Below are 13,375 nucleotides of genomic sequence, written 5' to 3'. Positions count from 1 at the left end.
ACCCACACAGTGTTTGTGGACTTCCATCAGAATACTGCTTCCTCCACATAGGTATCAGATATTACATCTGCCCTACACACAAAACTAGCCTGAACTTAGCTTGTATGGATCTGAAATAACAACCTTTATTGAACAAGAAACAGACTTTTTATGCACTTGAAGTACGGTATGTCAGTCACTACATGAACAATGACCCAGATATTTACCCAAAACATCACACAATGGTTAGATAACAAGGTACAACTGACTCATGGCTAATCCCATCTAGATAATATCATTAACATGCTAATTAACTCAGTGCACCTAAACCAGCCTGGATGACCAGACTGCTGGCAACAAGGCTAAAACAAAATACAATACACATAAGTGTAACCATAGTCCCAGTGTCCATTAAGTCCATCATTTTCTTGGCCACCCTGTGCCCCTATTAGACACAGAGTGACTGACTTACACATAAGAGGGGCCTAGGGAGCTGAGAGAGGGATTTCCCAACCTCTCGAAGGTAAGCTGGGTTCCACAGGCCCCCCCAACCAAAGTGACTGCTTTTTTTTTTTTTTTTTTTGTCTTAAGTAATAATCGAATTTTCTGAGATACTGAATTTTGGGTTTTCACTAGCTGTAAGCCATAATCATCAGAATTAAAAGAAAGAAATGCTTGAAGTATTTCACTCTGTGTATAACGCATCTACATATTACAGGAGTTTCACTTTTTGAATTGGAATACTGAAATGATTTAACTTTTTGATGATATTCTAATTGTATGAGATGTATCTGTACATACATTTTTAAAAAAAAAAAAAAACGAACACCGCAGTTTGTTTGCATTTAAAACAATAATTGCCAAATTTAGCCGTTTATTGTGTATGTCGGGTCAGGGTTAGAGTCCTGACACTTTGTTGGTTAACTTTTAGAATCGGCTTTGTTAAAAGGGGTTTAGTCCCTTTGTATATACTCAGTGAAGTGATTAGCCTCAGATGATACACAGCGATTAAACAAATCCTCCTTCATAAGTTGTACCTGTTTATTTGCATCCACTTCTGTAGATCATTCCTAAAACACACAGATCAAAGGATTTTTTTCCTCTGCAGGGCGTGGGGATCTGACCTCACACACTTTGCAGAACATAGAGCAGTGTTCCTTGATATCTAACAGCTGATTGGAGGAAAGGGACACACTCCTCTCTACACAGGCTTACAGACTCATTGAAAAACAAACACTTAGAGCTAAACTTAAGAGTTACTGGCTGTGTACTGGAGGGGACAGAAGTGACACTTGCAGAGAGAAGAGAGATCAGAGAGGAACCACACTCAGTGTTTTGGATTAGGGCTAGTACACACTATAATGGGATGTGGTGTGTTCATTTTTTTTTCCAACCCCTGTTGATTTAGTGAATTTCCTATAAATTGTCCAGTTATCTTCTAACATCAGTTTAGATTTATCTTGTCTTCCAATTATATTATAAATATTCATGTTAAACCTTTTCATGCTATGTACATTACTGTGAAGCTCCGATGCAATCAGAATTTTCCTGTGATCTTTCCACATGGGCAGTGAAAATACTCAGCCATGATGCTGTCAACGTAAATGCGTATCTGGGCAATTAGTGTTCAGAATATACATATTCTGAACAAGCAAATCCTAAATCCTAAGCAAATCCTAAGGACCCTTTCACATGATCGGACCGATTAGGTTCGCCTGTCTGTTTTTCAGGCGGACCTGATCGTGCCAATCAATCTCCTCTATGAAAAGGCGGATGTCAGCGGAGATGTGTCCGCTGACCACCTGTCTGTCTTCCGGATGGCGATACGTTCGCTATCTGTCCTGCGGGTCAGATCGGATGAAAACGGACATGTCCGTTTTGATCCAATCTCCCCATAGAGGAGAGCAGGACTCTGACAGGTTTATCTCTGCACAGTGAGCAGAGACGGACCTGTCATCCGACTGCTCAGCGCGGATCAATTGAGCGATCTAGCTGAGCTAGCGGAGTCCACCGAGCTGATCCTTTTCTTGGATTTATCAACTGCATTGTTCTCTGTCAACGACAAATCTGCATGCACATATCTAAACCAAAAATGTACAAATTGCTATCGAAATGAGACCCTCAACTCTTTTGGATTCATATCAGTCTCTAATGCTACATGATCAACACAGTGCTGCAGTGGATATGATGCAACCCTTTTTCATATAGGATTCGTATATTTACCATGCTGGAACAAGTTATTGGTTAATGCTTTATATACTGCATATGTACAATGTTCGGCCATCTGCTTTCATCAACTGACTACATAAAGAAAAATATAATTGTTTACTTTCAGTGGGAGGTTGGTGCAGTGGAGATGCCATTTCTAGCGTTGAACGATATGATCCTCAGACCAATGAGTGGAGAATGGTGGCTTCCATGAGTAAACGGCGATGTGGGGTCGGTGTCAGTGTTCTGGATGACCTTCTTTATGCTGTAGGTGGTCATGATGGATCTTCATACCTCAACAGTGTTGAAAGGTGAGATATGTGGGCAAATGCTGTACCTTTCTGTTTTGTTCTCTTGTTAAAGCGGTTGTATCCCGCTTTTTGACACTTTTACCTACAGGTAAGCCTATAATAAGGCTTACCTGTAGGTACAAATAATATCTCCTAAACCGGCACGGTTTAGGAGATATTTACAGTGCATGCAGCCGCTCGCGCGAGCGGCGCATGCGCTCTGAAGGTCCGGGGGGACCTTCAATTAAGTTGCCGGGAGCTTGCCGGAAAAATCACTCCTGCGCGCATGCGCGGGAGTGACGTCATCGCGGCTCCGACCAATCAGCGCGCTGGAGCAGTCTCTTCCGGCCAATCAGCGCGCCGGAGCCGCCGAACCCGGAAAAAAAAAAAAAGTGTAGGGGTTCTAACGTTCTAGCAAAAAAAAAAAAAATTTCTCTATCGTTCATTGACGGACGCAGTTTTCTCTGATTCATATCAGTAGGGTAATGCTGCCCCCTACAGGAGTAGGACACTAGGCAGAAAAAAGTTCTGGCTACGCCTATGGGCAGTCCCGGAGGGTACACCCTCTTTCTTCCTGCATAGGATGTCCGTTTTAATCTGCCTAGTCAGGAGTAATTAGTTCCTTGCTGGGATCTCTGGTCCTGGCATATAAAGTTTTTTTTTTTTTTTTTTTTTTGTAGATTTTTTTAGCTAGCCTATTTTTCTCCAGGAATCTTCAAGCAATTATGCCAGACTGGACCCCCATATCCAGTGCTCACCCCAGTCTAGCGAGCGAGGGTGTGCAGACCGTAGCTCCGCGCTGCGTCGGCCGCGACATAGTCCCACTGGACGGCGACTGGCCCCACGAGTTAAACATCTCGCCAGGACGCACACAACAGGGTCTAGGCTTATGTCGCAGCGTTCCTATTTGGCCAACAGCCCCCCTACTCTGGTGGTGTGGGGTTCTTTCAAGAGATGGCGCCTGCCTGTATTCCCAGTATGGTAAGTGAACGTTACCTGTTACCTCACACCCTGTCTCCTCAGATAATGAGGATAACATTTCTACCTCCCCTGCCACGACAGGCGCTGGTGGATGCACTGGCTGTTTCGATGCGTGACACCCTGCAATTTGGGAGTCGCAGCGGTGGCTGTGTCTGGGGCACAGGTGGCATCTGGCACTCACATGCCATCTGGAGCTGCTCTTTTTGCTGGCTGCTCATGTAGGAGCTTGAGATGTTCCCCTGGGGTGTCTAAGCGGCCGTTAGACGTTGCCCTTTTGGGGAGTCTCTGGTACAGAGGACTGTTCTGCCTTTGGTGACTGTACGGTCTCTAGCTGAATGGGACTACCATTGTTCCAGTGGAGGAATCCTCGTCCTTTAAGGACTTGGGTGATAGGATGGCGCGAGCTGTGGCCTGCGATCTGTACTCCCTGGTGTAGTCTGCACTGGGAACAAAGTTTGTTTGCCCTTGCCACGCAGACTCTGCCTGATGGGCGGAGTTCCACCGCCGTGACTTGGTGTGGGGCATGTCCCTCTTGCCCTGGGGGAGCTGTTGGACCTGCCAGCGCAGGGGCTGAAATTTACAAGGCTCCCTTGTATGGGTCACCTTGTTGTTTTCGGCGGTGGTTGTCCAGTGTCTACTCTACCGGAGTGTTGGTCTGCGGATCAAACTTCTACGACGGTCTTAATGGATTTCCCTTTTCAAGGGGATCGCCTGTTTGGCGCTGCCCTAGATGACATTATATAAGGGTCTCACGGGGGGGGAAGAGTGTTTTCTTCCACAGGCTAACAAGGGTAAGGGCCTTCGTCGCAGTCGGGGTTCTTCCCTTTCAGCTCGCAAACCGTTTCTTCGTCCCACGGGGACGGTCGATGTGGCTAAGTCCTTCCAGACTTCCACGTGTGGTTCCAAATGACCCTGGTCGGGAGAACATGAGATCATTTTTTTTTTCCAGACCTGTGGACAAGGCCTACTCGGCCTGAAGGTGCTTCCTCACCCATCTAGGGGGTGGGGGGAGGTCCTTGCAGGTCATTGACCTGTGGTTGGCCCGGATCCCAGGCTGCTGGGTTCAGGGGGTCATGCGGTCCAGTTGCAAAATCGAGTTCCGATCCGTTTATTTCCGGTATTTCCCTTCCAATGTACGGCTGTCCCCGCATTGCTTACAGGCGCTCTATGGGGCAGTTCAGGCTCTGGTTCAACAAGCTGGACCAATTGGTCCCTGATGGTTCCATGCAGATCAAAATTTCAAGTTGGTATCTGTTCGCACGGTGGTGGCTTCCCTGCATCAGGGGGATCCCTGGTCTCCATAGACATCAAGCTGCCTACCTTCACATCCTGTTATGTTCGGGACACCTGTGGGTTCTCAGTTTTTTGCCGTGGGGAAGGATCTCTATTGGTTTGTGGCGTTACCCTTTGGTCTCGCTTATGCTACTAGGGTCTTCACAAAGGTGCTAGCTCCAGTCCTGGTGCTGTTGCGGCAGCAGGGCGTATCGGTCCGGGGTTTCTGGCCGATCTGCTTCTCCGTGTGGAGTCTCCTACGGTGCTTACAAACTAATTTGGAAGTCCCCCACGAGAACTCTGGAGGAGTTCAGGTGGGTTCTGAACCTTCAGAAGTCATTCCTGGTCCCTTTCATGAAACTGGACTATCTGGGCCTGGCTTTGGACTCGCCCTCAGTCAGGGTGTTTTCTCCCTCCGGAGAAAAAACTCTTGGAATTTCAGACTGCGGTTCATGTCCCGCACATGGTCGTCCCTTCGGACCTGTATGCGAGTCCCTTGCGCTCAAGCCCTCTCGGGGATCCCCTAGAAGGCGATCCTTCTCGAATGGGACTAGAATCCAAACTCTCTGGACTTTCCGATTCAGCTGAGCTGGCTGACCAGCGAGTCTTGAGCTGGAATCCTTCCTCCCCTTTTTCCTCAACACTTATCACTGCGGATGCAAGCCTGTCTGGGTGGAAAGGAGTCCTCAGCAGGTTCTCTGCTTCGGGAATATGATCCCTGGAGGAACCAGGTTACAGATCAATGTCCTGGGGCTGAGAGCGACTTGGCATTGCCTGGTTCACTGAATTGGGCACCTGCAGCTGCCCGGTGCACGTTCAATCGATTACGCCAGGACTGTGGCTTATGTCATTCACCAAGGGGGCACCAAGGGTGTCCTAGCGGCCTTGGAAGTGTCAAATCCTTGTTCCAGCTCTTCCGCTGTTCCCTTTTCTGGTGTGGAAACCTTGGCGGGCGTATTGCCTCAGTCGACAGGCCTTGGATGTAGGTTGGTCCCTTCATCCGGAGGTGTTTCATCAGTTGTGCCTTCGTTGGGGCACTCCAGACGTGGATCTATTCCCGGATGGATCGGACAGACGGTGGTGCAGGTTTATTCAATTAAGGGTCAGGTCCTACCTTTCCCTGTTTCGGGAACATTCTACTCGGGTGCCTAGTGCTTCCTGGGCTTTTCGTCTTGTAGGCATCTGTGCTCCAGGTTGCAAGACGGCTACCTGGTAGTCTTGTTCACACCTTTACCATGTTTTATAAGGTGGATGTGCTGGTATCTGCAGATGCCTCTTTTCATGCCTCAAAGTTTTTTTGCTGGCTGCTGTTTGGAGGGCTTTTGACCTTCCTTGATGGTGTTTATGGTTTGTTTCAGGGGGACCTCATCTTTTGTTCTGATGAGTCCTATGTTGCCTGGTCGGCTATGTTTGGCCTTGGGGACTTGTTTTTTTTTCTGCTGTTCCCACCCCTCATTTTATGGCACTGCTTTGGGACGTCCCTACTGATATGAATCAGAGAGAACTGCGTCTGTCAATCAACGATAGAGAAAACTGGATTTTTGACTTACCGTAAAATCCTTTTCTCTTAAGTTCATTGACGGACGCAGTACCCGCCCCTCTATTTTGAGTTGGGTTGGTGTTAGTTTTCTGACACTGCTTTGATGCAAAACTGACATCCTATGCAGGAAGAGAGGGTTTACCCTCCGGGACTGTCCATAGGCGTAGCCAAAACTTTTTTTCTGCCTAGTGTCCTACTCCTGTAGGGGGCAGTATTACCCTACTGATATGAATCTGAGAGAACTGTGTCCGTCAATGAACTTAAGAGAAAAGGATTTTACGGTAAGTCAAAAATCCAGTTTTTACATGGAAACAAAGTGCCAGAAAAAGCCTGATCTTCATGTGGTTGATAAGACTTACAATGACAACCTATTCATCTTTTACAGATATGACCCAAAGACAAACCAGTGGAGCAGTGATGTGGCTCCTACCAGCACTTGCAGGACGAGTGTTGGTGTTGCGGTTCTAGGGGGGTATCTTTATGCTGTGGGTGGACAAGATGGTGTCTCTTGCCTCAACATCGTTGAAAGGTATTTGGGCTCTGCAGTTTATAGAGCTATGTTTGTATAATATGCATTCTTGATCTAATTCAGGCATATCCATGTTCTTCAAAGAGAGTGATTTGTCCATTTTAGTGTTTTACTTCCATATTTTTAGGTCAATTTTATATCTTATAGTGATGTAATTTGCAGTTAAAGCAGAGTTCCGGCCTCAGACATGATTTTTTTTAATAAAAATACCCCAGGGACAGTCAGGGCTAGAACATTTCATAATGGATAGCATCTGAACTGTCCCAGGTCTGTATTACCTTTTTAGAAGAAATACTTGCCTTGAAAATTTCTTGTCCAGTGCTGCCATCTCAGGTGTGGGCAGCTGAAGCCAGCGCGTCCTCTTCTATGTTCTTTTCGGTCCCACAATGCACTGCACCGGCCCAGCCGTCACTTCCGGTGCAGGCGTGTCATCCCTGCACAGCTTCTGGGCATGCCCAGAAGCTGTTTAGCAGGGAAAGACGCGCCTGCACCGGAAGTGACGAGCAGGGCCAGTGCAGGTGCATTGATTCCTGGGAGCGATGACGTTTAGCTCCCAGGAATCAATGCAAGGAGGAAGTGACGGCACGGGCCACGGCCGCAGAGGGAGGAAGAGGAAGAAAGGTGAGTATATTTTCTTCAATAACAAGGTAAGTAAACAAAAACAAAAATCGTGATTATCCATTTGTTTTTCAGGTGACACTCAGCAAGCTGATGGCCCAAAATCGATTTGTCGATTTTGAGGCCAGAACTCCGCTTTAAGAACTTCTTAAAGTGATCCCCATGTGGCCCGCAATGTGTGTAAACAAAGAACGCTGACAAAGTGCCAGAACCTTGTGGTGTGTTTGTTTCTAAAGAACATCTGTATTCAGGAAATTTGAAGGTTGCAGTCGCTGACCTCTCCTTATAAAAATACTGGTTACTTGGCTGTCATGCTGATCCAATGGTTCCATTACTTTCCAAGTAACAATCCTGGGATTATAAGGCAGATTAGGAATTTTGACCTAATACTGACTTTTTAAGTCTCTGTGAGAAAATATTGCAGCTAGAAACCATCGGGCAATTGGAATGTTCTGGAGGAAGTCAGCCATTGCAGTTACTAGATTTCATTCTTTCGTTTTTTTTTTCAAGTCCATTTCTGTGGGGTCAGGAATGTATCTGAATATCAGACCCAGTCTTAATGACAGGGCCTGATCTACTACATCCAAGGCCAGAACCTCAGTGGCTGGTAGAGGCTCTGGCAATGGGCAAGTAAATTGGACAAAAGTCAAGGCCCTGTGTACAGCCTGGCTCTGTGGGATCCACATTTCTCTTGAAATTCCAGAAATGTGTGCAGTGGGAATGTGGACTGCCACATTTCTCTTGTAATGCATGGCAATTTTTACATATTAAAAAAAAAAAAAAAAACAGAAAACTACAGGCAAGTCAAAGCAGATACTATGTAAATTGCTTCATTGTTCTTAGCTAGTGCAGGCAGCACAACTTAGAGACGGCACAGGAGAAGGTAGTAATTAGACTCGTCGGTACTTGGGAATATGCCCTCCTTAGCTGAGAAATAAAATACAAACTTCGTTCAAATCATGGCACAGAAAACAAAGGAATGAACACAAACTTCCTTGCGTCTTCACCCTACTGCAATGAATCACATAAAAAATTAAAAGCCAAAGAATTCAGGCAACAACTGCATCACAGCCACTTTTCTGTAATGCTAGATCAGTACAGAATAAGACAGCTGTTACAGCTGATCTCATTGAAAACCTGTGACATGTCATGCATATACAGAAACATGGCTAGATAAAAATACAGGCGCATCCTAGAAGAAACAGTACCAAACAACTACTCAGTACTACACTGCCCAAGAAAAGATTGCAAGGGTGAGGGGAATTGCAATCTGCTTTAAAACCAAACTGAACCTTTATTGGCCCAACACACTCTTTTTAATATGTAGCTGCATAGTTATGTGGCGAAATAAGCTTTAAAATGTTACTTCCCTACCAACCTCTAGGTAATGGAAAAGCCATGAAATAACTTGCATGATTGAGCTGACCATAGACCATCCGACAATGCTCATACTTCGGACTTTAGTTGCCTGAGTTGACCAGAAGCAATCTCCATTTGGATGCATACCTTTTCTAACTATTGACAGCACTGGGATTCACTCAAAGAAGTATCATCTGTCACTTTGCTAAAGCTGAACTTTACCCATAACTTCTTGCTGGAGGCTGCCATTTTGTTGAAGCCCAGAGCCACCAAACAGCAGTAAATCATAAAACAGAACTAAACCCATTGATGGTTTCAAAAAAGTTACATTGCTGATATGCCAGGATTGCTAACTGTCACATTTGCTTGTGTCCTCAAACAGTAAAACTATCAAATAGCTGATGTCATAACTAGGGATGCACCGAAATGAAAATTCTGGACCGAAACCGAAACCGAAAATGCAGGAAGCCCTTGGCCGAAAACCGAAACCGAAAATGACTTTTTCCCCCCAAATTATTTTAAAATAGATAGAACAGGGGCATACGACAGAAACAGGCAGCGATGTACACCTGTAGCTAGTATGCAGTATATGTACTGTGATGGGTTGGCAAGTGGTTAATTTAATTACCAATGATATTTGTATTATGCAGCATGAGGGGGTTAATGTATTGCCACTGCTGATCACTGATGCATTAGTGACCGACCAGTGGCAGTTAATTAACCCCTTTGTGCTGCATTAGTACAACCAGTATCAGTGTTAATTAACACTGGTTGCACTGATACTGGTTGCACTAATGCAGCACAAAGGGGTTAATTAAGTGCCACTGGTCGGTCACTAATGCATCAGTGACCAGCAGTGACAATACATTAGCCCCCTCATGCTTCATAATACAAATACCATTGGTAACCTCACCTCAGCCCCCCCACCTCAATGATGCAATGTCCTTACTTGTCAGCACCTCTCTGCTCCTCCCGTCCCCTTCCTTTCAAAAATGCCGCCTCCCGGTGATGTCACTACTACGGCTCTGTGTATGTCACCAGGACAGAAAGTCAGGGAAATTTCCCCAACAGTAATAAGGTTTTAAAACAAGGTGTGAATATAGCTCTGAGGTGCATCCTAATCACACTAGCAGCGCTCCAATGAATTCTTAAGGAGAATCGTATACAACCACTACAATACATATATAAAATACATTCAGTATTTTATATATGTATTGTAGTGGTCGTATACGATTCTCCTTAAGAATTCATTGGAGCGCTGTTAGTGTGATTAGGATGCACCTCAGAGCTATATTCACACCTTGTTTTAAATTTATTCTATTTATAGCAGCTGCTATCTTATTTGTCAGCTTTAAGCTAGCGCTGGGTGAGTGGGCAGTTTTTTAATTACTTACTCTTTTTTGTACAAGTAATAAGGTTTTGTTGGAGTAAGGCTTTAACATACAGTGCCTTTTTCACAGATTTGATGTATGTTACAAAGTGTATACAATGTGTATCTGCAGTCAAATCTTAACAAGAGAGAGAGAGACTGTTACAAAGTGTTTCTGAGAGAGAGAGAATGTTACGTTTTGACTGCAGAAACACTTTGTAACATTCCATTTCAGAGAGAGAGAGAGAGAGAGAGACTGACTCTAGGCTGTGATTTATAATCCGTTCTAACTAGACGCTACAGCAGCAGACATCCACATTACCTTCTTCTACAGCGAACGGCACATGGAAGGGAGGAGGTGGGTGCAACAATTCAGCATTAGGCGCGGAGGAGGATAAGATCCTTTGCATTATAAGTCCCTCTCCCCCGAGCCGTCTAGCGACCACTGTAGCTCACAATGAAGCCCCAGTGTAACCAGCATAGGATCGCAGCAGTCAGCAGCACACATACCCGCAAATGACAGGGAAGTGAAGGACTCGCTTTTAACTGATATCAGCATACATTTTCGGCATCCTTAACCCCCTATCGGCCGAAATTGGATACTCACATTTTCGGCCGAAATTATCGGTGGCCGAAATTTCGGTGCACCTCTAGTCATAACTGATCTCATGTGCAGCACCATGGCAGTTGCAGTTTAAACAGAAGCAGCATCCTTGGCTGTAAAGGATAGAAGGGTTTAATTCTGCTTTAAGGCTGTCTGCAGATCTGTCTCTACAAACTCAGCAGTGCCTAAAAATGCCTAAAATGGGAGAGCAACTGAGTATGTGCAGAGATGGGTGAAACCGTATTACTGGATTTTAAATGGTATAGACAATTATTTTTAATGTATACATAGCTATACCTGCAAAATGGGCCAGCCTGAAGTCATCTAGCAGGACTTCCTTTTCTGACTAAAGTTCCACTTAAAGCAGAGTTTTAAGGAGGGGGTACCTGTTTTTGACAGGTACCCTTTCCCACTTCCAGGATACGGAAGTTCCAGGATACGGCGCCATCCCTTGGAAGTTTGGCCCCCTCCTCCTTCCCCCAGCCACCAAGCCAATAGGAATGCGCAGCATGCTTCGCAGCCAATGTTTCCATCGGCACCGCAGCCAATGTTTCCATCGGCTGTGGGGTGCTGCCGCCGCCATTGCCGATAAGGGAACCCAGCGCGCTTCGCCAATGCACAGTAGGGACCCGCCAGTGAAGCCGCAAGGCTTCACTGCTGGGTTCCCTTACCGGCAATGGCGGCGGCAGCACCCCACAGCCGATGGAAACATTGGCTGCGGTGCCGACATCACTGGACTCCAGGACAGGCAAGTGACCTAATATTAAAAGTCAGCAGCTACAGTATGTGGAGCTGCTGACATTTAATTTTTGGAGGGGGTGGAGGGGAAAGGCGAAAATCGCCTTTAAGCTTGTTTTTCATTTGCGACTTGAAATAACGGATCTTACTACAAATCCAGTTGTATAACCATTTACCATCTTTTACATTTCTGTACTGCTTTCCCATCAAGTACAAACTGGAAAGAGGAACTTGTAAAATGGCATCTGTTACAACTGCCTTACAAAGATTAACAAATTACATATTACACAAAACTGCAACAGCAAGTAACAGACCTGCCCAACTGTCCTACACTGTGGATAAATTGTTCAACTTGGGTCACCTGAAGCTGTATCGGAAACTCTCGCAGAAACTGTGTGAAGTGTTTGTTCATTACTTTGCCAACAATGTCTCTGTAATTAGAAATGGAAGCACGAACGTAGCTACCCTTTACCAGGAAGCCAGATCACAGCAGCAAAAAAGAAATTTAGGGAATGTTGAGCGCATTTGAAGGTACTTTTTTGAGTTAAGAATTCATACTTAAAAGTAAAGCACTCTACACTACAAACATGACAATAGATAGACAACAAAACACAATAATGCAAATAAAAAGTCTTAACCACTTAAGCCCTGGAAGATTTTACCCCTATTTTGCGATTCGGCACTGCGTGACTTTAACGGACAATTGCGCGGTCGTGTGACGCTGTACCTAAATGAATTTGACGTCCTTTTTTTAAACAGAGCTTTCTTTTGGTGGTATTTGATCACCTGTGCGATTTTTTTTTTTTTTTTTTTTTTTTTTTTTTTTTTTATCATGGGCTATAAACAAAAAAAAAACGTAAATTTTGCAAAAAGAACAATATTTTTCACATTTTTTTTTATATGAAACTCCCAAAAAAAATGTAAAAATCAAAATTTTTTAACATTTTAGGCCAATTTGTTTTATGCTACTTATGTTTGGTTAAAAAAATCGCAAAAAGCGTATTTTGATTGGTTTGCGCAAAAGTTATTGCGATTACTAACTAAGGGAAAGATTTTTGTCATTTTTATAGGTTTTTTTTTTTTTTTTGCGGGACTGCGACATTGCGGCGGACAGATCGGACCCTTGACTGACATTTTTGACACTTTTGGGGTTACCAGTGACATTACTACAGTAATCAGTGCTATACATATGCACTGTTACTGTAAAAATGACACTGGCAGTGAAGGGGTTAACTTTTTTTGAGAGGGAGGGGTTAAGTGTGTCCCTAGGGGCGTGATTCTAACTGTGATTGGATGTGGCTACTGGTGTAAGAACAGAGATCAATGGTCCTACATAGCAGAACCGTATGATCTCCATTCTTACACAGGGAAGAATGGCAGGCGGCTTTGTTTACATTAGCCGCTTGGCTTTCTCCCGGTGTAACGGACGATCGCGAGTGCCCGGCGCACACGCGCGGGGGGGGGGGTCCGTGACCGAGCGGTAGCGCGCCTCCGGCGGCGCGCGCTCGCTCTCTAGAGCCTCACAGGCTAGCGACGTAGCTCTACGTCGATTTGCCAGTGAGGGGCTGACCGCCGCCGTAAATAGTCGTGCGGCGGTCGGCAGGTGGTTAAAGTCCCAAATGTCACACGTGAAATATGAAGTGATTAAATAGAAGTCCCATACACAGTCCAATTTGAATCTATAAGCAATCTTGATCTGACAAATGGCTCCACAGTACAAACTTAAAATTAAACATAAAAACAGCAAAATTAATACAATAATGCAAATAAAAATAAGTTCTGAAAAAGACCCAAATGCCACACGTGAAATATGAAGTGACTAAGTGAAAGTCCGAAATATATATTTAAGCAGATCCTGATCTGAGGAAAAATCGTTGAACTTAAGCAA

The 13,375-nt window shown here is 45.0% G+C and overlaps 1 protein-coding gene across 3 annotated transcripts in view; it reads left to right on the top strand.

The window, feature by feature from the left end:
• The window catches only part of KLHL20 (kelch like family member 20), a 107,227-nt gene that overhangs the window by 79,524 nt on the left and 14,328 nt on the right, over positions 1 to 13,375 (top strand). For all 3 annotated transcript variants that reach the window (XM_082266469.1, XM_082266470.1, XM_082266471.1), the window contains 2 exons: positions 2,315 to 2,498; positions 6,656 to 6,799. In XM_082266469.1, coding sequence (XP_082122595.1) covers positions 2,315 to 2,498; positions 6,656 to 6,799 — 328 coding nt within the window. The remainder of the gene's footprint in view (positions 1 to 2,314; positions 2,499 to 6,655; positions 6,800 to 13,375) is intronic.

This window comes from Pelophylax lessonae (assembly GCF_965119305.1).
Source record: "Pelophylax lessonae genome assembly, chromosome: 8".
NCBI lineage: Eukaryota > Metazoa > Chordata > Amphibia > Anura > Ranidae > Pelophylax > Pelophylax lessonae.
The sequence above is the reverse complement of the archived record's forward strand: the minus strand, read 5'-3'. Positions and strand labels throughout refer to the sequence as shown.